Source organism: Barbus barbus, assembly GCF_936440315.1.
Source record: "Barbus barbus genome assembly, chromosome: 35".
NCBI classification, from domain to species: Eukaryota; Metazoa; Chordata; class Actinopteri; order Cypriniformes; family Cyprinidae; genus Barbus; species Barbus barbus.
Genome location: NC_136763.1, coordinates 8,645,654 through 8,671,238, shown reverse-complemented (window position 1 = coordinate 8,671,238; position 25,585 = coordinate 8,645,654). Strand labels below are relative to the sequence as shown.

Below are 25,585 nucleotides of genomic sequence, written 5' to 3'. Positions count from 1 at the left end.
TGCGAGTGAGAGAGACAGGCAGACAACGTGCTTGTGGGGATAGACGGATAGGTGTGAGCATGATCAAATTAGCACACTGGCACTTCCTTCAGTCCTCTGGAGAAAGAAGAGAACAGGTGTAGCTAAAAATCTAGTTTTCCCTCTTTTTACTTTGCAGTAACAAAAGAAAGAGGGTTAATCATTTAGATGGGTTTCTACTGCTTAATGCTTTATTTAAACATAGATGTGAGTGGCTGTGCTATATTGTGAATAGATCTAATAAAAATGTCTGGGTGACATTGCAAAATCAAAAGAAAATAATATATGTCCTTATTATTTAAGAAAATGATACCTATTTTAAGGCCACTATAAGATTTATATTGCGACAATTTAAGCACATTTACCTACATAAAATCTTCTTATTCTTCCTCTAATACAAAATAATAATAATATTTAAATAGTAAAATTACTCCTACAGCACGGTAGTGTGTGTTGTACCAAATTTATGCTTGCTTTAATAAAAATAAAGCAGACAATTAGTAATTAGAATAAAATACTGAGACTTTATGAATTATGTCTTGCCTAAACAGTTTTACAGATGCTGTACAGTAATGTAAACATGATGTTTCAAACATCAATATGATTTAGACAATGCCAATTACAATGTTGAGATGCCTATAGGAGTCATACACTCTCAGAAAAAAAGGTACAAAAGCTGTCACTTTTCAAAAGGTACATATTTACCCCTAAATGGTGCATATTAGTACTTTGAATGTATATACTGTATTAGTACCAAGAATCTATGCATTAGTATCTAAAGTGTACTCTATAGTGAAAGGGTAAAGCTTTTGTACTGTACCTTTTATTTGAGCTTGTACATGAGGCTTATTCTGTGTATGTTGGGAAGGATTTGTTTCATGTTTGTTGGCTGCCACCCCTTATATAGTCAGACTGCATTTCAGTTGTTCAGAAAAACTGCGGCAGAAGAAAGTGTAGGAATAGACATGGCATGAAAAGATTGTTTTGTGTGTGAATGTGTCCGCTGGTACACGTGCAGCGAATGGGCAATTGGGTCAAAGACCAACTCATGGCGTTTCAATGAATTCAAAAGACTAAAGCATGAAATCTACATTACTTTTGACTCAGGGGCTAACAAAGTAATGTTTCTGTTCATATTAGGTTAACTCAACAACCATCTACATTAGATTTTACAATACTGAAGGGCTACCCACAAATGTCTTCATCTTAAATGATGCATGAACATATACGATTCAGAATGCAAGTATCATATAAAACATTCACTGTACTTGCAAGGAAGTAAGGTATACGGCTTGTGCTCAAACCACCTTGTTGGACAAACTTGCACAAGAAAATGCATAAAATGAGAGGTAGAAATATGCAGAGAGAGAATGTCAGCATCCAGTTCACTGTTTGGGCATGTGGATGGTACTGACTTGCAGTGCAGCTGTGAACCATGTCAGTATTTAAGCCTCCGTTAAGGAGATATCGCATGACATTCCATGAACGCACTAAAACTTTTCTCACGCCACCCTGTAGGCGATCCCTGACCCACGCTAAACTGGATAGCCATCAGTCAGGCTTTAAAGTGTACAGTTACGAATATATTATGCTGAGATTTATTCAATCCCATAATGCATGTGATAACTGAATCTGAATCTCTACCTCCACTCCAGTAGATGGCACCATCCCAAGAATAGTTTGGTGTCATCTTGCTGTCTGAGTATATGCTATTTGTTAGTATTAGAAGACATGCTTTTCCATTATATAAAATGCTGTCAGTGTCACTAAAAATTAGATTACACCTGATAAATTCATAATAAATTCATTAATTAGCTATATAAATTGTATGTATATATATATATATATTATATATATATATATACACATACACACATATATATGATATATATATATAGTATACAGAATTTAATGAATATAAACTTATATATATATATATATATATATATATATAATTGTCTTTGTTTAATTCATATTCCAAAAATCCCACTTCATTAAAAGTTAATGTAACCTCAAGTGTATCATAGTCATGAATATGAAACATCAGGGATTGAGGATTTAATTTAAAACCCATTATTACAGTAGAAAGTGAGTCAGAGTGGATCTTTGTTCTCTTGACACCAGATAATGAAGAGTTTCTATTTAGTGACTGCCAGGTGTTTTCATTCAGCGGAAGCAAAGGCTGTTTTTGATAGAATGTACAATATAGATATACTGAAATCAAGAAACTGGTCTGATTTACTTTTTAGAGAGACTGGAAGAATAAAGGATTTTTTTTTAATTGCAGAAAAGGGTAATATTCAAATAATAACAATGCAAATATAAACAAATAAGACAAAAGAAAATAATAAAATAAATAAAAAGCATAGCTCACATTCAATTTTAACAAATAAGGATATTACAAAGTACCTGGGGAACTGAAGAGTGTATCACAGTATTTTAAACATTTCACAGATTTTTAGTTTTTTAACAGTCTTATTGAAGAAATATAAAAGTCAAAGTCAGAACAAAACAAATTTAACATAGGAGATGAATTAAGAAATGTTTGTTCATTTATGTGAAATTTTGCTAATAAAATAAAAAGGTTAACAATAAATTCTAGATCCTTATTGCTTTTGTTTTCATAATACAAGAAAACATCCTTTAAAGTAAAGCAATAATTAATATTTATTAAATTAAATATAAAATCTGACAAATCAATCCAAAACTTGTTTACGACTTCACAGTCAAAAAATAAGTGAGTCAGTATCTTTCTCATTATTACAAAAACAGCATATATCATCAATATCAGAGAATCTTGATATTAAAAATTTAGAAGGGTAAATGGTATGTAGAATTTTGAAGTGTATTTCTTTTATTTTATTATTAATACAATATTTAAACGGTATTAACCAAGCTCTTCTACAGTCAATATTCTCAATTATACAGTTCCAAAAAAATTCCCTCTTGGAGATATTTTAATTTGTTTTTGGAAAATATTACAAATATGTTTGTTATTGCATTTTTTAGCTCAACACCTTCTGAAATTAATTTTGGGTTTGTCACAAATAAAGAATTATAACAAATATGACTTTTGACAAGTTGACGAAGTGTTACAGGAATAGCTTTAATAACTTAATTAAATTTCCTAAACTGTACGGGAAAACTGTAAATTGACATGAATTGTTCGTAAGTTAAAAGATTCCCAGAATTGTCAAACATTTTTATAAGATGATTAATGTCTCTGTTGAACCAATCTGTTAAAAATAAAGATTTATCTGAAGCAGTTATATTTCCATTATTCCAAATGAAAGAGGTGTGAGGAGGGAAATTGTGACAGTAACAAATTTTCCAAGCGAGAAGAGCTTGCTGATGAAATTTGGTTAATTTGAGGGGGATTTTAGAAATATTATAATCACATGTTAACAGAAATTTGATTAAAGAGACTATGAGGAATATGGTTACAAAGAGAATTAGTGGTGATCAAACATATCTTAAGACAGTTCATCTTAAAGGTCTTATTTACATCCTCAGAATAAAGCATCTCCAGGTCTCCTTCAGCCTTCCTTTTAGTGAGAACCCTTTTTTTAAGTATTTGGGATGTATTTTTCCAAATAAAAGAGAAGAACAAATTATTAATATCCTTGCAGTTAGAATCATCAACATGCAGTGATAAAGCAGGATAAACAAACCGAGATAAGCCTTCCGCTCTGGATAATAAGGCACGACCATAAATAGAAAGATCACGTTGTGACCAGCAATTTAACACTGCTTTTGTCTTCTTTAATCTAGAGGAAAATTTCAGGTTTTGCCTTTCAAGAACATTCAAGAAGTATTTGACAGAGGATTTTACTGGAATGTTCATTATATATTTATCATTTAAAGTGTGTAAAGAGTTAAATAAATTTAAAGTTAAGCCAGAAGCCCTTGAAACATTATTGATGAAGGAAATAGAATTGGCAATAAAATATATGTGCTTTAAAAATAAAGTAGAGTCATCTGATAATTGGGATATCTTAAGTACATTATCAAATTTTTTTAAATTAAACTAACAAAAAAAAAAAAAAAGGGGAAATTAGGCATCCTTGATGCACTCCGCGATTAATATTGAATCTTTTAGTGGTGGAGAATCACAGAGCTACTAATATCAGTGTAAAACATCTTAATAATTTTTAGAAAATTATTCCCAAAACCAAAAAGAGCTATAGTTTTAAACAAGAATTTGTGTTCAGCTGTGTCGAACGCCTTTAAAAAATCCCAAAGCAGAATGTTAGAACCATTCCATTGAAATTTAAAACTGATAAAGTATTTATTTTAAGATTTATTTTCTCTAGAGCTAAAAAATAGCTTGTATTTTTTTCACCCTCTTCTAGCCATTTTACCCTTGAACGTATAAAAGCACCTTTAGCTAGATCAAGGTAGATCAGATCTAGCTGAGATTGATTTTTAGCTAATTCAACTTCATCTTCTTTAGTAAGAATTTGCTTATGTTCCAATATACATAAATGATCAAGTAATTATTTTTCCTTTTGTTTGTTTTTTTGCTTTTTTATTTATTCTTTACTGCGTTTAACATCAATCTTTCTGACATTATATTTGAAAAATTCCCATTTATTTTTTAAATCCTTAATTTAATATCTTTGGCAATATTTTTAACACAAGCATTAAAGTTACCATCTTTAAGAAGATTATTATTAAATTTCCAGTACCCTCTAAGACTAGATATCCTTTTTGAGCCTGTAAGAGTTAAAGAAATAAGTTAATGATCAGTTAATGGGGCATAACTATGAACAATTTCCTTATGTTGTAAAGCTGAGTTAGAAATTAGGAACAAGTCAATTCTAGACGGCAAAGATTTATTTTTGTTAGACCATGTGTACTCTAACTTCCCAGGGTTATAGAAACGCCAAGTTTCAGCAAGTAATAAGTTGGCACAAAGAGATGCCACACTGGAGAGGAGCGAGGAGGGTATCTATCAATCAAATCATCCATGCATTCATTAAAATCACCTGAACATAGAACATATGAAGCCTGGAGATTACTAAATTTACACTGAACAACATCAGAAACTTTGGCAAACAGGGTCTTATTTAACACACTGGAATTATGACCGCAAATATTACAAAGTATAAATGTTGTGTAGTCCAATTTAACAGTTAAGACTATCCATCTTCCATTTTCATCTGCAACAGAATTAAGTAGGCTATGCCTCCTTTAAATCGATGCAACAAAACCATAACCAAGTTCCATGACCGAAATAGATAGAGTTTCCCCATTGAGATTTCCAAAATTTCACATCCAAGTCCATAGAATGTCTCCTCACAGAAAATAATGTCAGCATTACTCCGTTAAAAGTAAAGAAATAAAGCCTTTCGCTTTGTTTTCGCGAATACCCTTTACGTTCAAAGATGCTATGCTTAAAAGAGTAAAACTTCAAATCCATTAGAAAAAAGCAAAAAAAATAAATTGACAAGAAAAAGGAACAATGAAGTTTACTTTACAAAACACCAAACTCCAAGACCTAGTGTCTTGAAGCTGCAGTTAACTTATCTAACTATGAACCAGGGGTTCGCAGTTAACGATGAAGGTTTGCGACCAAGGCTTAACTACGTCCACCACCCGATCAAGCTGGTCTTGTATTTTCAGAGCAACTTTAGCAAGAGCATCGATAGTTATCCAACTAACATCTTCTCCATCAGTCTCTTTCAAGCCATGCATTTTGAGTGACCATCTTTGACTGTAACGTTGCGCCTCGGCTATATTTGCCCTCAAACATACATTTTCAGCCTTTAAAGCTCGCATTTCCTTCTCCATCACGGATAGCCGTTCATCATGAGTTTTAACATCAGCGATGAGTTGTTGCACAGAAGTTGCTAAACTGTCCACCTTAGCCAAAGTAAGATTAGGGAACTAGTTTTCTCGATCATTGAAATCTTTGAAAGTGTACAATCAAGTTTCCAGCTAAGCACCTGAATGGCTTCAAACACTTCGGAAGTATTCTCAGGGTCCATTTTTGAACCGACTTTGTTCCTTTTTTTAGCAGGAGAGTCACATTTTTGAGGTATATCAGGCAGACTGGGATAATCAGTGAGGCATCGGGGTTCTAAAGCGGGCTCGCAAGAAAGATCTATCTCGTCTGCTTCAACGTTGAGAAGAGCGGATTGCTGTTTCCTATTTCTTTTTTTGCCCATTCAAAGATTAAACTATATCTCCAACCCAGTTAAGATGTAAGAGGCATCTGCATGTTAAGATGTGGCCTAGTTGTCAGCTGCAAACCCCCAATTTACCTGCGACAGAGAAACAGCACGTCTAACTAGACAGACGCCATCTCAGCCCCTCACGAATTAAGGATGTGGGCATGTGTGTGTTTTTATGATGCCTTCAGCCAATCAGAGTTGTCATCCATGAGCAAAGATGGCAGATTCAAACTATGTACTTCCAACCAGCCATAATATTCTCTTCCAGGTATTATAGAATGTCTTGTTTCATGTACGTATCATGTCACTGTATGATGTGTCTATAATTTAATTTTATTCATTAAGAAAGATGTCTCCCTTTTCTCTCACACCCTCTCTGCTACTTTGTAATTCAGAAAGCCCAAACTGCAGCTCAGGGAAGGAAAGCTAATGACTAACCTGAACAGAGAAGCACATGGTGGGGGAGCTGTCAGTCAAAATGTGTCACCGGCCGTATGTGGCAACAATTAATGCCTACAAGATAAGGTAAACACGTCTTAGACTTCTCCTTCTGGCTCATTTAATAGACAATGCCTGTGTTTATTCCATCTGGATGCACAAAGTGATGCGAAACCAGGACATGTAGAAAAGGACTAAAAGTATCGGTCTGAGGAATGAAAGTTTACTGCATCCTCTGTAGGAAGAGCTTGAATTACAGCCTGGTGTTTGAGACAAGGTGCAGCAGAGTCTGGTCCAAACTCTGTTTAAAGAGAAATGACAGTGGCATTTATACTGACAGAAATCTTGTATTCAAGGCAAAAGACAAGCTGGAGAATGTCATTTGGGCTGTTTAACCACTTTTGAGGTCACACTTGCTTTGCTCCACTTGTGATATGAAAAGCCATGAGAAGGAACAGGAGGGAGGCAAAATTTTAGCAAGCTGTCTATTTTTTCTACAGGGTGGCCGTAGGTGCTGAGTTGCCCCTTGAGTAATCTGAATATGTATGTTTGTGTGGATGCATTCAACAAAGCAGAAAATGGAGGAGTCGTGGTATTGAGGGTGGAGAGAGCGCTGAACATTCACTCCCCCACCTACAATCCCTGCCGGCCCGAGACTCGAACCCGCAACCTTTGGATTACGAGTCTGACTCTCTAACCATTAGGCCACGACTTCTCCTAGTCGGTTGAATGTTCATCAGCCATTATTCCAGTCACATGATCCTTCTGAAATCATTCTAATATGCTGATTTGTTGGGTACTGCGATATGTTTGACTCCGCCATTTTTTCATGAATGACTTTTGGGACTTCACCTTGTCCCTCCAACAAAGATCTTTACTGTTAGCTGCTCTCACAGCAGCAAAAAAATTGCTGGTCAACCGTTGGAATCCTCCTCAAACAAAGGACAGACGAACCTGAACTGTGTATTTGTTGGACATTATCTGGATGGAACTCTCTACTTCTCGTATAAATGGATCTAACGTGGAATCTGTAAATTCATGGCATTCAGCTTTTAATGTTGTGTCTTCTTTTCTAAAATCTTTGTCAAAATTATTTTATTGTTATTTGTTTATCTATGAATACTAATTAATATATTTTTAGTATTATTATATATTTTACTTTATTCATTTATTTATTTTTTTATTTTTTTATTAAGTCTACCAGGGGGTGGGATGGGTCGGGGTGGGTTCTACATTTGTACAGCTGCTTTTTGTTTTGTACTACTGTTCCACAAAATAAAACTTAATAAACAGTTGTTAACCAAAAAAACAAAAACAAAGCAGAAAATGGCAAATTCAGACCCAAATGTTGTTCAAAGCTGCCCTACTCATATTTTAGCATTCTAGGTCATTCTAGTCCATTGCATCTCCATGTTATTTATTTATTTTGTTCAGTTATGCCAACCAAACAAAATATGTATTGTTGGCACAGTTAAAGAGGGAAGCAACAAAGAGAAATACAGAAACTGCAAATGCAAAAATAATACTAAAATATTTTTTAATATTTTATTTAGGATTTGGTTCCCTTTTAGAATTATTTTTAATGGCTTTTAAAACATTTTAATGACCAACCCAGATAATTTGTATTTAGAACATACAATTATCTATCTATCTATCTATCTATCTATCTATCTATCTATCTATCTATCTATCTATCTATCTATCTATCTATCTATCTATCTATCTATCTATCTATCTATCTATCTATCTATCTATCTATCTATCTATCTATCTATCTATCTATCTATCTGTCTGTCTGTCTGTCTGTCTGTCTGTCTGTCTGTCTGTCTGTCTGTCTGTCTGTCTGTCTATCTATCTATCTGTGTGTGAGCGTGTGTGTTATATCATTCAAAATTCGGGGTCAGTAAGATTTTTAAAATGTTTTTGAAAGTCTCTTATGTTTACCAGGGCTGCATTTATTTGATCAAAAATTCAATAAAAAATTATTCTATTTTAAAATGCAGTTTATTCTTGTGATGGTAAAGCTGAATTTTCATCAGCCATTATTCCAGTCACATGATCCTTCTGAAAACATTCTAATATGCTGATTTTATGCTCAAGAAACATTTATTATTATTATAAGCACAAAATAATAAACATATGTCGTTTAACAAACTACCTGATGATAAGGGAACGTCTGGCCAACAAGCTCCACGCTGACAAGCGATTCACACATGCAAGTTTGCCAAGCCAATTTCTGACAGGTGTTAAAATGCAGACATGGATGTGAACACTCACATATGTAGATCCATCCAGGCCGCTGGCAGAGAAGAAAAGACTGGTTGCTTATGTGAGTATGCTTTGCAGTTTTCTGGCTGCAAGAGAATTTAGCGCCAGTGCTGTCTTTCACCCAATAAAGTGCTGTCACTTCTCTACAGTCATCTGGCTGTGCGCCTTCCTGTTAAGGGATTCACGTTCACACGCTCAGCTGTCACATCAGCATGAGAAATGTCAAGTGGAAAAAGAGAACAGGCCGTGCAAATGGTCTTGCCTGAAATCTGCAATCACAGATGCAAAGTCTCTGCAAGAAAGTTACAACCAAGTAAACATCGGATTACTCACAGTTCAGGACATTCAAAGGTCATGGATGTGTCAAAGGATCTGTGTATCTCAGAGAAAAAGAGGACTAAAGACTGCCTTAGAGATGCACACTGGCCCAGTGTTCAGTACTTGAAGAAACAAAAAGGGAATGATGGAGCGAATCTTATCCAGAACATGTGCAGGTGTCATTTGACAACAAAATGAAACAAAAAGTAATACAGGAAAAATTCATATATATATTCAAATAGAATATATAAAATAATCTATTTATATAATATATAATATAAATATATATAATGTATGCACAATTTATTTATTTATTTACTTAAATATAGTTAAAATATTTTAAAAATAATAAAAAAATAACTTTTCTGTTAAATATATTTTTTTATAATTTAATTTAAATTATTTTAATATTATAATTAAATTATATTAAAATAATTTAAATTAAATTATTTAAAAATACATTTAACAGAAAAGTTATTTTTACAATATTACAATTATTCTCTCTCTATGTATATATTTTTAATATCATTTCTTATTTGTCTGCTTTGACTTGACAGGTTTCATGCAAATCACTTATCACTTATGTGAGACTGTCAGCTTCCTTACATGATAACACAATGATTAGCATTTTGCTTAATCTTAAGAGGCACAAACCTGAAAACAGTCATATTCCTTTAAATACCTCTCTGCTTTAATGAGTAAATAAATGAATAACTCATCTAGCTTGAAGATCAACTTAACCCAAAACCCTTATCCCACAGATGCCCTATAGGCAGTGGGAGTGCTGGAAATGTGTCATGTTATAAATCCTGAGGTACAGAGTGCATCTTTAATAGGAACAGGCATGGAAATTCACAACTGCCACCAAGAATCTGTAGCCAGGTTTTAGGCATTCACAAAACAATATGTTGTACTATATTTAACTCTTGAGAGTAGAACGTCCTAGAAAAAAACATTCATACAAATGATTAAAATATAAGTCCTGGTTAATGTGCAGTATACAGGGTAATATTTTCGTAGATTAAAATAACGCTTAAAAAGCAGTATGTAGAAGTGGTCAATAAATAAAAAAGCTTTTGCCAGAAATCTTGGCATTCAGAGCAGAGCCATCACGAATGGGGTCAATGTGAGTGAAATTAAAATAAAATCCTTGCTTTTTATTTAGGTGAAAAGTGAAAGTGAAGTGACATACGGCCAAGTATGGTGACCCATACTCGGAATTCGTGCTCTGCATTTAACCCATCCAACGTGCACACACACAGCAGTGAACACACACACACCGTGAACATACACCCGGAGCAGTGGGCAGCCATTTATGCTGCGGCGCCCGGGGAGCAGTTGGTGGTTCGGTGCCTTGCTCAAGGGCACCTCAGTCATGGTATTGAGGGTGGAGAGAGCGCTGGACATTCCCTCCCCCCACCAACAATCCCTGCCAGACCTGAGACTCGAACCCTTTGGATTACGAGTCTGACTCTCTAACCATTAGGCCACGACTTCCCCTTCCACTTTTATTTGTTGTGCAACAAGGACAGTTCAAATCCCAGATGACGTGAAAAAATCTCAACTAGTATAAAAACGAACTGCCAAGGCCAAGCGCACATGTGCAACCAGGCAAAAGGCGACACATCATGAATCAGTTGATGGGTGATAATCTGCACAAACATTACAGGAGAGGAAAACATCCACAAGCTATTAAGAAGGGAGGGGTGGTTCTTACAGGGGCCTCGTGGCCTGGGGAGGTACAATATGTTTGGGATGGAGGGCAACTTCTGATGATGACATGCTGTTCTGTGTACTGTGGAGTGACAGATGTAGGCTACGCTCTGCGCCTCAGGATGAGTGTTGGCACGGTCAACAAGCAAGAGGTGAAGAGGTCGTATTATTAACGGCATATCCAGCAGGAGGCAGTACAAGTACATCCTGTCACCATTTACTCACCCTCATTCTGTTCAAAATCCATTTTCTTTCTTCTGTGGAACACAAAAAGAGATGTTTTGGGCATTTACGTTGTTCCGAAAAGCTTTCAAATAAAAGCTGTTATTTTCAACTGTTTTTAACATTTATAATTATAATGACAATTATGTTTCTTGAGCAGCAAATCATCATATCAGAATGATGTTGGAAGACTGGAGTAAATTCAGCTTTACTATCACAAGAATAAATTACATTTTAAAATATATTAAAATAGAACACATTTTTTTCCTTTTCTATTATATATAGTTCAGGAAGCAATCATCATTTTTGGAATTCCATTCTGAGCTTTCTAGTAACTAAATGCATTATATTTAAGCGAAACGTTCATGAAAATACTGTATATGACAAAGCCGTTTCAGGATTAGTAGCAAGAAAGAAAAAGAAACATTGAGGATCGAGATTTTAGCACATATTCATCTCTAATGGGACTTGAACCTGCAACATTTGCATTGCTTACCCCGCTCCTTAACTCCACCATCTACCCTGTACCCTCTACTAACTGTAGAAATGGAGCTCTTCTGCTGTTGGTAGCTGGGGTGTTAATGACATCCACAATCACAGGTCTATACTTGTAAAGTGCAGCGGCCCTTGTAATAACATTTGAATCGTCAGTGTGAATAAACTGCAAATTTTCTGAGGCATGAACTTAATTTACTGATTCCATATCAAACGGTCAGAGCGGTTAGGCTGCTGTCTGTGAGCTGTGAATTGAACCATTAACTGTTTAGACCCCTGCAGATTAAGGGAGATGTTTTTGCTTTTCCGTCCTGGTGTCTGGTCTTAGATTTTATATCAATACCTATTAGTGAGAAAGGATAAAGTGTTACATGGATTTTGTAACAATCAAATGATAATTGATGGATTGGGGTTGTGTGATGTTTTTTGTCAGCTGTTTGGACTCATTCTGACGGCACCCATTCACTGCAGGGGATCCATTGGTGAGCAAGTGATGTAATGCTACATTTCCCCAAATCTGTTCAGATGCAGAAAAAAAAAAACTCATACATCTTGGATGAGTAGACTCTGTATTTTAATTTTTCTGTGCATCCGTCCCTCACAGACTTGATTTCATTCATGTAAAATTGAATATGGCATCTAACATGACTAAAATCTGTTGATGTAGCAATGTGCAGTGTTTAGTATTGTACTGACAGAACATGCCACTTATGTTGTAAAGAGACACAGACACAAAAAAGTGTGCCCTTTCAAAGATGATGCACAACATAATAGAAGGCATTTATGATAGTTTGGTGTGCAGTGACCTCTAGTGGAGAAAGACACAAGTCAAGTGTATTTTGAGAGATTCATTCAAAAACGAGCTTGTATTCTCAGTCCAGTGAGGAACAAAAGATCAGATTCTCTCCATAAGAGTATGGATTTGCAATAGTTAATTTTAAAAAGATACTGTTTTTGATTTCTAAGTGCCTATGCCATATTGGTCATTTTGTTTCACGTATACCATAAATACAAATACAAACTATAAAATGTAGGCTCAGCTAAATTTAAAAAAGAAAGAAAGAAAGAAAGAAATTAGCCCTTTCATTCAGCAATCATGCCTTAAGTTGATCAAAAAGTTTTTACAAAAATTGTATGTTATATATATATATATATATCAAAAACATTTAATATTCTTATTGACCCCTAAGTTTTGAATGGTACTGTAGTTCAGTTTCAGTTCACTCACATTATTAAAGCCAATACATCTCTCAATAATGCTAGTTATTGTGTAAAATAATAAATGAAAAAGTCTATTCAGTTTTGTGTGGTGCCTATAAGCAGTACATAACAAATATTTAAAAAAATAATGTCTGATTTTCAAGAACATTTTTGTTAACTTTCGGTTTGACAAAGAATTTTTAATGTATTAAACAGGCCTAGTTGTCATCAAACAATGCATCAAACTTAGGACTAACAAATAAAAATAAAGATGAAAGTTAAATCAAATATCAAAACTTTGTCTTGGGGAAAAAAGACTTTGACCCTGTTTTTCACCATGCAGCTGTTGATCTTTGACTAATGGAACTGGGAAGGTGGTTTAAACTTCAAAAAAGTTGCTCAGAAGCAGAAAAAACATCCCACATTCCTGTTGAGTCAAAACTGGTAAAAGAGACAATGTGAATATAGGGGCAGGAATTTATGTGGTATGTAGCTTGAGGAGGAAAGAAACAGCCTGTCTCTTTCTCTCTGTCTGCGCGTGTGTGTGTGTGTGTGTGTGTGTATATCAAACTCAGGTCAACACCACTATTGTTTTCAAGACAATAGATCAAGGGTGCTGGTGCTGCTTATATGGGTCAAGGTGTGCAGAGGTTAACCTGTTTACTGAAGGCTAAACTCCAGCGCTCCACCTCACCGAGATGTTTGCCAGTAAAAAGCTTATACGGTAAAACATACTTTACATAACATAAAAACAGTGTTTTCACAAGAGGTGCTTATTACACATTTTTAAAAAAAACATAACTACTACCATTCAGTAGTTTGGAAACACTTTAGTATGTTAATAAATTTATTTACCAAGGCTGTATTCAATTAATCAAAAATTACGACACGTGCTATATTCTACACACGTTGTTCATCAAATTAATGTTAAAAATTTGTTTTGCAGACCCTTGGCATTCAAGTCAGGTTATTAAATAATCAGGTGAAGTTTCATCCCATGCTTTCTGTAGCACTTCTCATAGATGTTATTGGCTTGCAGGGTGCTTCTCAGTGCCTCAACATTAGTTTTTTTGCCCATTCTTCTGTTGTCAGATGTATCTTTGTATTTGAAACTCTTGCATCTTGTAACTGGTGTTTGCTGTGACCTGATCAGTGAATCTGCCAGCAGTATCTGGGGCTTCCACTGCTCATTCTGTCCTGGTTAAGTCTAGTTTGTTTTCATGATATATTATAAATATAAGTAGCACAACCATTTGTAACTGTGTTGAGATAAAAAAATAAAAAAATAAAAAGATTTTCTGCAGCAAATTAGCAGCTCAATAGAATGACTGCTTTTGCATGACTTTACACAAGAGAAAATTAAATCATGGCTGCTAAAAAAATAGTAGATTGAATTATGAAACGAATAATGAAACATACTAATATTTTGCAACTATAAAGCACTGATGTAAGGCAAGTTTATTTATATAGCACATTTCATACACAGTGGTAATTCAAAGTGCTTTACATAAAAGAAAGTGAAATCGTCATTAAAAATAATCACAGCAATAAAAACAAGGAATTAAAAATGATAAAAACAAGGAATTTGAAAATTATATAGAAATTGATTTAAAATGAATTTAAAACAGTTAAGAATAGAAAATGATTATACAAAATGCAGTGCAGTCAGTTTGGATGTAGCACAGTGCTCATTCAACAAATGCACAGCTAAACAGATGAGTTTTGAATTGTTTTAAATGTGGCTAATGTTTTAGCACATCTGATCTCTTCTGGAAGCTGTTTCCAACTGTGGGCGACATAATAGCTTAAAGCGGACTCCTCTTGTTTTGTGTGAACCCTTGGAATTTCTAACTGACTCGATCCTCATGATCTGAGTGGTCTGTTAGGTTTATATTCAGTGAGCATATCTGTAATGTATTTAGGTCCTGGGCCATTGAGTGACTTATAAATGAGTAAAAGTACTTTAAAATCAACTGGAAGCCAGTGTAAGGACCTGAGGACTGGTTTGATATGCTCTGATTTACTGGTTCTAGTCAGAATCCTGGCAGCAGCATTCTGGATGAACTGCAGCTGTCTAATGGTCTTCTTGGGAAGGCCGGTGAGGAGACCATTACACTAATCCACCCTGCTGGTGATAAAGGCATGAACAAGTTTCTCCAAGTCTTGACTGGAAACAAAACATCTAACATCCTTAATAACAATGGATGAAATGTTTAGACCTCTACTGATGAGTAAATCTAGAGTGTGTCCACGATTGTGTGTGGGTCCATGCACATGCTGACTCAGGTCAAAAGTGTTTAAAACAGTTATAATTTATTTTGTAGTTTTGATTTCTGCATGATCTATGTGAATATTAAAATCCCCTGCAATAGCAAAACAGTCAAACTCTGAGAAAATCATTGATAACAGGTTTGTGAGCTCTTCAACAAAAGCTGGAGAATATTTTGGAGGCCTGGAATTATTATACTTTTAAATGCTATCTTGGTGAAATTTCAGTTTATTTCAAAAACACACAAATATACACTAATACTGTTTAAAAGTTAGCATTCTAATATGCTGATTCAGTGTTCAATAAACATTTATAATTACTCATTTCAATTTTAAAAGCAGCTGTGCTGCTTAATATTTTTGTGGAAATCATGATAATTTTTTTTCCAGGATTTATTGATGGAACAAAGTTATTTATCATTTATTTGAAATATAATTTTTTGTTCAAATGTACAGGTTTGTTTTAGTGCTGTCAAATGATTAATTGCGATTAATCGCATTCAAAATAAAAGTTTTTGTTTACATAATATATGTTTGTGTACTGTGTATATTTATTATATAAATACACACACATGTAAATGCATGTAAATATTTTCAAAATATATACTGTATGTGTGTGAATTTATATATACATAATAAATATATACAGCACTCATACTGTACATATATTATGTAAATAAAAACTTTTTTTTGTTTGTTCGTTTGTTTGGTTTTGTCTTACGGACCCCAATTTTTTTAACAGTACTGGAAAATAGTAATCAGTTGATTTAGTTGTAAGGATGAGAATAAAATAAAGAAATTAAAGCATAAATCCTCTGTTTTATAATATGCTGTCACGCATCATGTATACTGCTGTAAACAGGCACAAGTTATTGTGCATTTATGTTTTGGCACAGTTATACTGTATGCAATTATGATAGCAAAAAATGCTGCTTTTTTTTCCTGCAGCAAGACTGCAGATGAACACATAGTCAGTGTTCTGCTCTCTCTTACCCTGTCCTTCTGAGGTACAGCAAGAGAGAGGAAGGAGGGGGCAATGGCCTCAGGCTTGGGATAGCCCTCCATAGGGACAGCGATGAGGACCAGTCCTGGATGTGGGCCCACCCTGAGCTCTGTATTACTGAAGTATCCAGGGTCTGAGATGCAGTCTGTGTAACTACCCAGACACAGAGACAGATAAACACAAACACGCACACTGAGACTGTAAATAAACATGTCCTGTGTGCGTATCAGAGCTCGGAGGGCCAGTTAGGCCAACAAAGCCCTCTGTGATAAATTGTACTCCAAACACCAACCATGCCAAAACTAGACAGACAAAGTCATGGCCATCACTTCACCCCCAAACCTAGCAAGGACAAGAGATTCTCAAACATAAAAGACTTGAGCATCATCCAAATGCTCCACATAAAAGTGTGACGACACTACAAAGTGTTTTTCCTCCTGTAATTGAGGTAAGCGAACTGTCATCATACCATTCGCAAGTTTCCCATTACATAATCAGCATATTTTGGCATATGCTTTATGTAACTGTGTAACTGCTACATAAAATCAAAAACAAAACTTTTGTGCACATAATGAAATGGTCTGTATAAACCAATCCAAGATCTGAAGGATGAAAACATTTTATAAAAATAATTAACATGGCACCGAGGAAGCAGATTATCATTTCAGCTTTATCTTTTACAGTGCAAAGCTAATCTTTATTGCTCCCATAAGAACAAGATTAATTGGGTAATGGAAATAGCTCTGCATACTTATGCTACATGATTGGGATACAAAACAAGATTGTTTGGACTTTGCTTTATGATATGACATCAATGAGTAAAAAAACACAGAGTGATTATAATATTTAGAGATTCACTGTAGAGTTTATATTTGATAGAAACCATATAACCACTACACGACAGTTTCAGAAAGATTGAAAAATGTAATACAGTAGTTCTGGTAGTTTTCCTTTCTTTTTTTCAAATTTAATTTTTACATGAAACTTAAATTCATTTTTATGTTATTAAATGATTTAAAAGTAGACTTGCATGCTATTATTTTTCTTCATGAAAAACACTTTGAACTGCCTTTATGTATGAAATTTGCTACAGCAAATGTATCTATTATATATAAAACATTATATAAATAATTTATATTTATCTTTTTATTTTATATTCATTTAAATAATGTATTTATACATGCATCATATATTAATAAAATAAACAATTTGCTCGCTTGTAGTTTTATTTTCTTACTACTCTGCAGCTAATTCTGCCCATAATACAATAATACATAGTTTGTTTACTTCTTGACCTTGCTACTATGTATTTTGGAATTGTTGTTTATTCATTTGTGGGGTTTTTTTATTATTATTCATTTGTTTTTTTTTTTATTCATTGTGTGTTTGTTTTTGTTTTTTTTTGTTTTTTTCATAATACACATATGCAGTATTTCTGCCTATTACGGGTTTTTTGGGCGATCTATATTGTCATTATTATTATTTGTATTCATTTTCACTCCGCCCACGCAAAGTTGTGAGAAGCACATGTGAATCATGCCCTCTCTCTGTCTAGCCTGCATCTAGTGCGCATGCGCACGTGGTTGACGTGCGCTGATCGCTGGAGAAAAGGATCGGCCGGCGCCATGCGCTTCCGTCATCACACTCAGCTCGCGTTGAGACTTCCCAAGTGTCAAAACATAGATGCCTCGGGAATGTGAGATCGTCACGTTGCCCTCCGTCAACTGGAATGAAAACTGCAGTGGAGGCTCAGGGGCAGCCTTTCTTTCAATTCCGCAAGTGGATACTTGTGGCAAAGTTGCAGGCTGATACTGTGACAGAGCGCTGAAACATGGAGGGAAACTCAAGGGAGAGCGAGCGTCTGGAGCGAGAGCGCCAGTACTGCGAGCTGTGCGGGAAAATGGAGAACCTCATGAAGTGCGGAAGGTGTCGCAGCTCGTTCTACTGCAGCAAAGAGCACCAGAGACAGGACTGGAAGAAGCACAAGCGGGTGTGCAAGGAGGCCGACAAGCAGCAGCAGCCGCCGGCTGAAGAGCGCAGCCCCGTACAGCACAACAGCTCAGAACCGTCCGAGACTTCTCAGAGTAACTCTACCGGCGAAAGAATGACAGATTTTATCAAGTCTGCCACGTACTCTGAAACCAAACCGAGCGCAGACGGTGTGAAACCCAACGGACAGACGCGCTCGCCTCCTCAGAAGCTGGCCACGGACTATATCGTGCCCTGCATGAACAAGCACGGCATCTGTGTGATCGACAACTTCTTAGGCGAGGAGTTTGGGCTGAGTATTCTGGAGGACGTGCGGGCGCTTTACCTGACCGGCGGCTTTACCGACGGACAGCTGGTCAGTCAGAGGAGCGACTCGTCTAAGGACATTCGGGGGGATAAGATCACCTGGGTGGAGGGGAAGGAGCCCAGCTGTGAGAGGGTAGCGTTTCTCATGAGCCGCATGGATGATCTGATCCGACACTGTAACGGGAAACTGGGCAACTACAGGATCAATGGAAGAACTAAAGTAAGTACAACTGACATTTAGAGGACAGTTATGGCTGGTGCTCTCAGTTGCTTTGTGCTCATTTAAAAAGTTGTATGCATAAACAAATGAGCGATTTTGATAAATATCACTGACCAATCAGGTAGAGCTTTCATTATCAGTATTAATATGCCTACTGATACCATCCCACATTGAAAAGTTTCATGCGGGTCTCCCCCTCATGGGCACCGCCATGTTGATGTCACATGACCACCCACGCATGCGCTGCAGGTAACCAGCTGCACAAATAACATGTAAACTTCACATCTTACAAATATGTGTAGGATGACATGAAAAGCAACAATACAAAAAGTAAGGTTTTTGTTGTGAATTAGCAGTAGTTAGTCAACAAACGTCAGAATCGAGTCCAGAACTACTAGTACTTGTGAGACGAGTAAGAGGTAGCTTAATCGTACTAAATGCACCTTTCATTTATAAAAACATTATCTAGGAAAGGGAGACCTATATATGTCAGAATTTTAAAGGCCTAGAAATTCATGGTGATTTCATAGGGAAAACAGCTTATACTGATCTCTGAAATATTTAATCTGATAGTAACTGCTTTTTGTGAGTGCAGTGGCTATGAAATTATTTTCTTATCCCATAATCTTGTGGAACAGGAATGGAAAAATCATTGGGCAACAGGCATGGGAACGTATGGTTGGGGGAAACAGGTGAAAGGGCCAGTTAAATGAACACATCTCGGATAGGTTAGGTTTAAACTCATATCTGTGTCAGTTTATGGGACAACGCGTTCTCACTCCCAACTCGTCACATATTGAAGCTTGGTCAGGACCACTTGCCGTCGCTTTTTGACGCTCAAGATACCCCTTTAGCGTCATTTTTCGACTTGCAGGGTCCTCTGTTGTTTTCAGTTGTTTGTGTTAATTTAATGGTTTGCATGCATTTGTAAAAAATAGAAATCATTTTATAAAAAATTATACTTTCACTGAAGCGCCTAAGCCCACCCCTACCCTAAACCTACTGAACAATATAAAACGCGTAACAGGCAAATATAAGTGCAGTCACAGGTATTTATTGCAAAAACTGACCATAAACAAGCTGTATAAAAGCATTATAAACAAGTCGTGTTTCATTCCAAGTCTTCTGAAGGCATACGAAGGCATACACAACTCTATTATACATTATTTATTCACCACACATACTTTTTTTTTTCATTTCAAATTTGCACATATCAGACCTGTACTCCATAATTATCTATATTATATATTGTGTTTTTGCTGTTTTGTACATTGCCTATTTGTATATTATTCTTTATTACCCGTGTCCTGTCCTGTTGCTGTCTTTCTGTTGCACTGTGGAGCTTCTGTCACTACAACAAATTCTTCGTATGTGTAAACATACTTGGCCAATAAAGCTCATTCTGATTCTGATCTCATTCTGATTCTGATGTAAGGCTGCATTCTGGCGGCATTTTTTTAATTCGTGCACAGAGACTGCACAGGAAGAGCTTTATGGTGGACGGAGATGGCGATCGTGTCCATTCCTCTCATAAATCAATCGTTTTGCCTCTGAAGATTTCGAATATTAATACTTTTTGATTAAATTATGACGGTAGTTGTTAGGGATGCATGATATTTATCAGACTGATAAATTATCGACCGATATGAGAGCCCGACTTTAAATTAAATTTTAAATAATAATAATTGGGGGCTAAAAGTGTGTTGTAATGCAAGCGGTACTGAACATGTACCGAGTAAAATATTACTGAATATTGAATAGTAATGCCTTACACTACTGCGTTACAGCAAAAAGTAATACGTTACTGTAATGCATTACTTTTGTAACGCCTTACTCCCAACACTGCTTAAAGACTATATAACTCTCTCATCCTCGAGCACTAAAAACGTTGAATAGATGCATTTCTTTATGCATGAAATATTTGAATATAAATTTGTTGTTAATGAGTTGTTAATTGCAGATAAACCATAGTTCTGTCATAATTCTGTTAAACCATTTCTGTTACAAAGTATTGTGGTGCCTTACACAAAAAATAAAAAACATTTGAAGAGTCAGGACTGATGTTTGCTATAGTTAGGCCAGAGCTACTAAAATATCAGTTTAATCAGTGAATCTTAAATTTTGTATTCTCCTGGGTGCACAAACTGCAGATTATATGAAAATTATAATATAAAAATATGAATTTATCGGTATCGGCCATGAGAAGGACTTAATTATCGGTTATCGTATCGGTTAAAATGTTTCATATCGTGCATCCCTAGTAGTTATATCTTGTGTTTTATTGACAAATGGATGGTTTAGGGGCAGGGCTTGGGTTACGTGCTCATAAATGTGTAAATAATGTAATATAAATAAAACTGTTGTGACTGTTTACATTGAAAAATCACACCCCAATTTATATGCAATAATGGAAATGTTATTACCCAATATATAATTTAATCATGACGATAAAATTCCCAGTATTGCGTCGGCATATTGACGCTAAGGGTATCTATTGAAGGCAACGGAGGACCCTGCACTTCGAAAAATGACGCTAAAGGGGTACCTTGTGCGTCAGAAAGCGACGCCAAGTGGTCCTGACCAAGCTTCAATATGTGACGAGTTGGGATTGAGAACGTGTTGCATGGGAAGATGCCTCACCTTTGATGCAGAGACATGTCCGCACCTGTCTTTCAATAGAAAGTGAATCTCAGGAAATATTATTCAGACATTATATTAAAAATGAAAGCATGAATGTTCACTCTTCTCTGATACAGTTTAAGTTTGGCACTGTTTTTGTCATTGAGGGTTTTAAGGAACAGCCTCTATAGAATATTTCCTGAACATGCCTTTTCTCCGTTTCTCACATGACCTTCTTTACTGCATCTCTAATAACTCCTACAATGCAAGTTCTGGACTAAACGAAACTAGATTAAAGACCATAGATCTATGCACCGTCAGGTCTCTCCCCCAGTTTCAATTGTTCTTGAACATTCTACACCCACAAATAATGTCAGTCTGACCGTTTTTTTAAACAGGATCTTCCTGTGGAGCCACCGACCATGTTAGTGATAGTGCTTTTGTGAGTTATCCTCAACCAGCATGGCTCTCATATTTCCCCAGGTCAGGGAAACGCCTGCGACCACCAGCTGCTATCAGGCGTACTCAACGCATGCACAATGTTTGTCCAAACGTCTAACCTCTCAGGGTTTTGGGAAATGATCACCTTTCCCTCGTACTGTAAACACGCACACAAGACATTTTCAACGTTTAAGCATGTGTTACGTAAAATTAAGTTGAATGTCTCATTTTAGATCATGCACTATGGTAGATCATTTGGATTTGAAGGTCTTCGGGTCTTCTGGCTCATTAGAGTTTAAAGTGTCTCTTATTCGACAACGAAGACCCCCATACTTCACTGGCTGACTGTGCCTGGGGGAGTATGTGTTCTTTTTTTTTTTAAGATTCACTCCCTGTTCGCTACAGCAAGCCGTCACAGGCATGTTTTCTGATCAGTCACGTACACCATAATCATACGGTCAATAGAAACTACAGTATTATTAAAGATAAACATGAATACTTAAAACATTTATTTTTAAGCATAAATGTTTCTATTGCTAAAGATAAATATCATTAGGTAAAATATGTTGTATAGTGTAGTACTTAAAGCATATGCTGTGCACAGGATGTTGTAGTGTGAATAGCAGAAGGCTTGATGGGAGGTGATGGCACTTCCTGTAACTGCATATTTTTTAATGTCATTGTGATGGGCGCAGATGTACAGCTACACAATTCAGGATGCTCAGCAGGCATGTGACATTGAATCGGCCGGAGGGAAAGAGTCTGTTACATAAAACACAATGAACGGATCATATGTTTATGTTTTGTATTGATATTAAACTATAAACGAGCTTTGTGGCTGTTAAATGTTGGAGGATCAGAGGCAGAGTATATACATCTGGGTTTCAGTGAGGACAGAGATGAGTAGAGAAACGGGAACAAAAGATAATGTTTATTGTGAGACAACAGGACGTGGCTTTTTTGAGTAGTTTCATTGATTTTGATGGATATTTTTGGTACATTAAAATTGCATGGAATTTAAATATTATAATTCCAATTAAAAGGATAGTTCACCCCAAAATGAACATTGTCACCATTTACTTACACTCATGTTAGTAATTTACAGTTAGGGTCACACTTTATTTAAGGTTCAATTCTCGCTAACAAACCAACTTCTGCCTCAAACTCCTAATTTGTTGCTTATTAATAGTCATTAACGTAGTTGTTAAGTTTAGGTATTGGGTAGGATTAGGGATGTAGAATATGTTCACACAGAATATGTGCTTTATAAGTATTAATAAACAGCTAATATGTTAATAAAAGGACTGCTAATAAGCAACTAGTTAATAATGAGAATTGGTCCCTATACTAAAGTGTTATTTTAATTAGCAAGTTCACTACATCACCCTGTATTTTTTAAGATTCATGTAGAAAAATAAACTAAATATAGTTGCATATTTTACACCCTGTTAATGTTTTAATTAATATTTTTGTAATGCAAGTCATTTTGTTCCTTGTGTCCGTGGGTCTTTTTTTTTCTTTTCTTTTCTTTTTTTAAATTTTAAATTTGAGATTTTCTTGCATGTCTTTCAGCTGCAATGCCCTTCTCTGAATCTTCAGTGTCATATGTTGTGAATGTGCATTTCTTGCCTGTATTGGTGCAATAAAAAGACTATTTGCCACTGAATAATGGCAGAAGTTGTTTTCACACAAAAACATAACATACAGTGCAATCAGTGTAGTTCGATTCACGAACAAATTATTATTTTTATTTTTTAGAAAAACGTGCAACTAGCACATGATCAGACTGTCAATAGAAACCAAACAAATTACTTTTTTGGTCTGTTTTTTTTTTGTAAATAAAAAAACATGCAGCATAACCAGTGAAGCTTGATTCCCAAAAATGACTCTTATGAGCCAGTTATTTTTCTAATGAGTCATTTAATAATAATTTTATTAATTTAGAAAGTCATGGCATCAAATGTACTTTTGTCTAAACAGTCTTAAATCAAGATATATATTTAGTTGAAATGCAAAATGAAAAAAGATAAAGGCTTGTTTTCTGAGAAATTTCACACAAATAGTATGAGTATGCTAAAATAGTATGTGAGTATGCTAAAAACAAATTTTTCTGAGCCCATACAATCATGGTATCTTCCGTTCATTGGTTTTTTGATTTAATATTAAAAACAGAAAAATAAGAAAACAGTTCCTTTTTTGTTTTTCAATTTTTCAAAAAAACTGAAAAACAAGAATTATGCTTGATGTTCCGACACTCCTGGCTAGAAAATGAACTAACGACTTGAATATTCCATCTCTGCATGTGGGTGGGAATAAACCGCCCCTTTCCGCTGATTGGTCAACCAAACATTAACCTGTGCCATCATTAGTTCTTCTGCAGTTCTGTGCAACAGAAAACAGTCCTTCTGCTACAGTTGTATGCATTCTTAACGCGTTTATTGCAACTATATTTCATTACTTTCTCATCAAAACAACCAGACTAACAAAGGCTAACGAATAGCCCGTACAGGGGCAGAGCCTATAGACAGCTTACTTCTGTATGGGCATAATTTCGGCAACCTGCGCGAGAAATAATTGATTAAAAAAGTTATAAATTATTATTTTATCATAGCTTAATATTAATGTATTCACATCTGCACTCACAGCTACCCCCTAGTCTACATCTTTGGCACATCGCCTGTTTTATTGAGCTTTGGACAAGAGATAAAGTTTAAATGATATCGATATGTAAAGATATGAAATTATTGCATATCAGTGTAGTATATGGTCTATTATTCTATTTTTATTTTTTTTTCATTGTTATATTTTAGGGGTAATGTTACCCATTTGTTAGTCTTGATGAGAAAGTGATGAAATTTTCAATAAACTGTTACAGCAGGAACTAATGACAGCATGGTTTAATGTTTGGTTGATCAATCATCAGAAAGGGGCATTTTATTCCCGCCCACATGCAGAGATAAAAAAATACAAGCTGTTTATTAATTTTCTAGCCCTGAATGTAAAAACGGAAAATCAAGCTTAATTCTTGTTTGTTTGTTTTTTCGTTTTTTTGAAAAATGTAAAAAGGAACCATTTTCTTATTTTTCTGTTTTTAATATTAAATAAAAAAACGAATGAACGGAAGATACCCTGATTCCGATACATTGGCAGATATTTGTTATGGTTTTAATCATGATAAAACTACTTATAAAACATATCTTGTCATTTTACTTCTCAGTGTATCTTTATTTAAGAAACTTTAGTGTAAAACAAAACAAAAAGACTGAGGAAGAACAGGACTTTTTTTGCAGTGTGGTCAAAAGCAAAAGTTACTTCCATATTCTAGTTAAGCTTTCCTTGTAAACAATGAATTAAAAGAACAATGGAGATCTGTTGAATGTTATATTTCCAACACATTTTCTACTTACTAGACATTTACTTTTAGAGAACATATTGATGTATTGAGTTCCCTTCAATTTTGTCCTTAGATTGTCTTTACTTTAAAGTCTTAAATTGTCTTTTGTAAAACCTGCAGAAAAAGTTTAATTTCCAGCTTTAGCCGAAAGATAATTATTTCTGTATATAAGCAAACTGCCCATTTATGAATTAATTCAGAAAATAGTTTCTGTCTATTGTTGACCCGCAGGGGCTCCACCACCACCTGCTCGGCCACTTTCTGGGTGTCAGGGTGAAGAATGTGTGGCGCTATACACAATGAATTGCCAAGTGGTCATGTTTACATTACGTGACCAGAGATATGCTGGCACTGGATCAGAATGGGCTGTTTTTGACTGTATTCATTAGAGCAGTTCATTCCCTTTTGGAAATTTCCACCTCAGTGGGAAGGATGTATAGTATTTCTTTTTTTTTGTTAACAACTGTTTATTAAGTTTTATTTTGTGGAACAATAGT

General features: G+C 35.3%; 1 protein-coding gene across 1 annotated transcript in view; it reads left to right on the top strand.

Annotated features, from left to right (window-relative positions):
* The first annotated feature begins 17,707 nt into the window (after positions 1 to 17,707).
* Positions 17,708 to 25,585, top strand: part of LOC306854834 (egl nine homolog 1-like) — a 36,964-nt gene continuing 29,086 nt past the window's right edge. Inside the window, exon 1 of the mRNA XM_079393080.1 lies at positions 17,708 to 18,634. Within this exon, the coding sequence (XP_079249206.1) occupies positions 17,951 to 18,634 (684 nt within the window). The 5' untranslated portion in view covers positions 17,708 to 17,950. The remainder of the gene's footprint in view (positions 18,635 to 25,585) is intronic.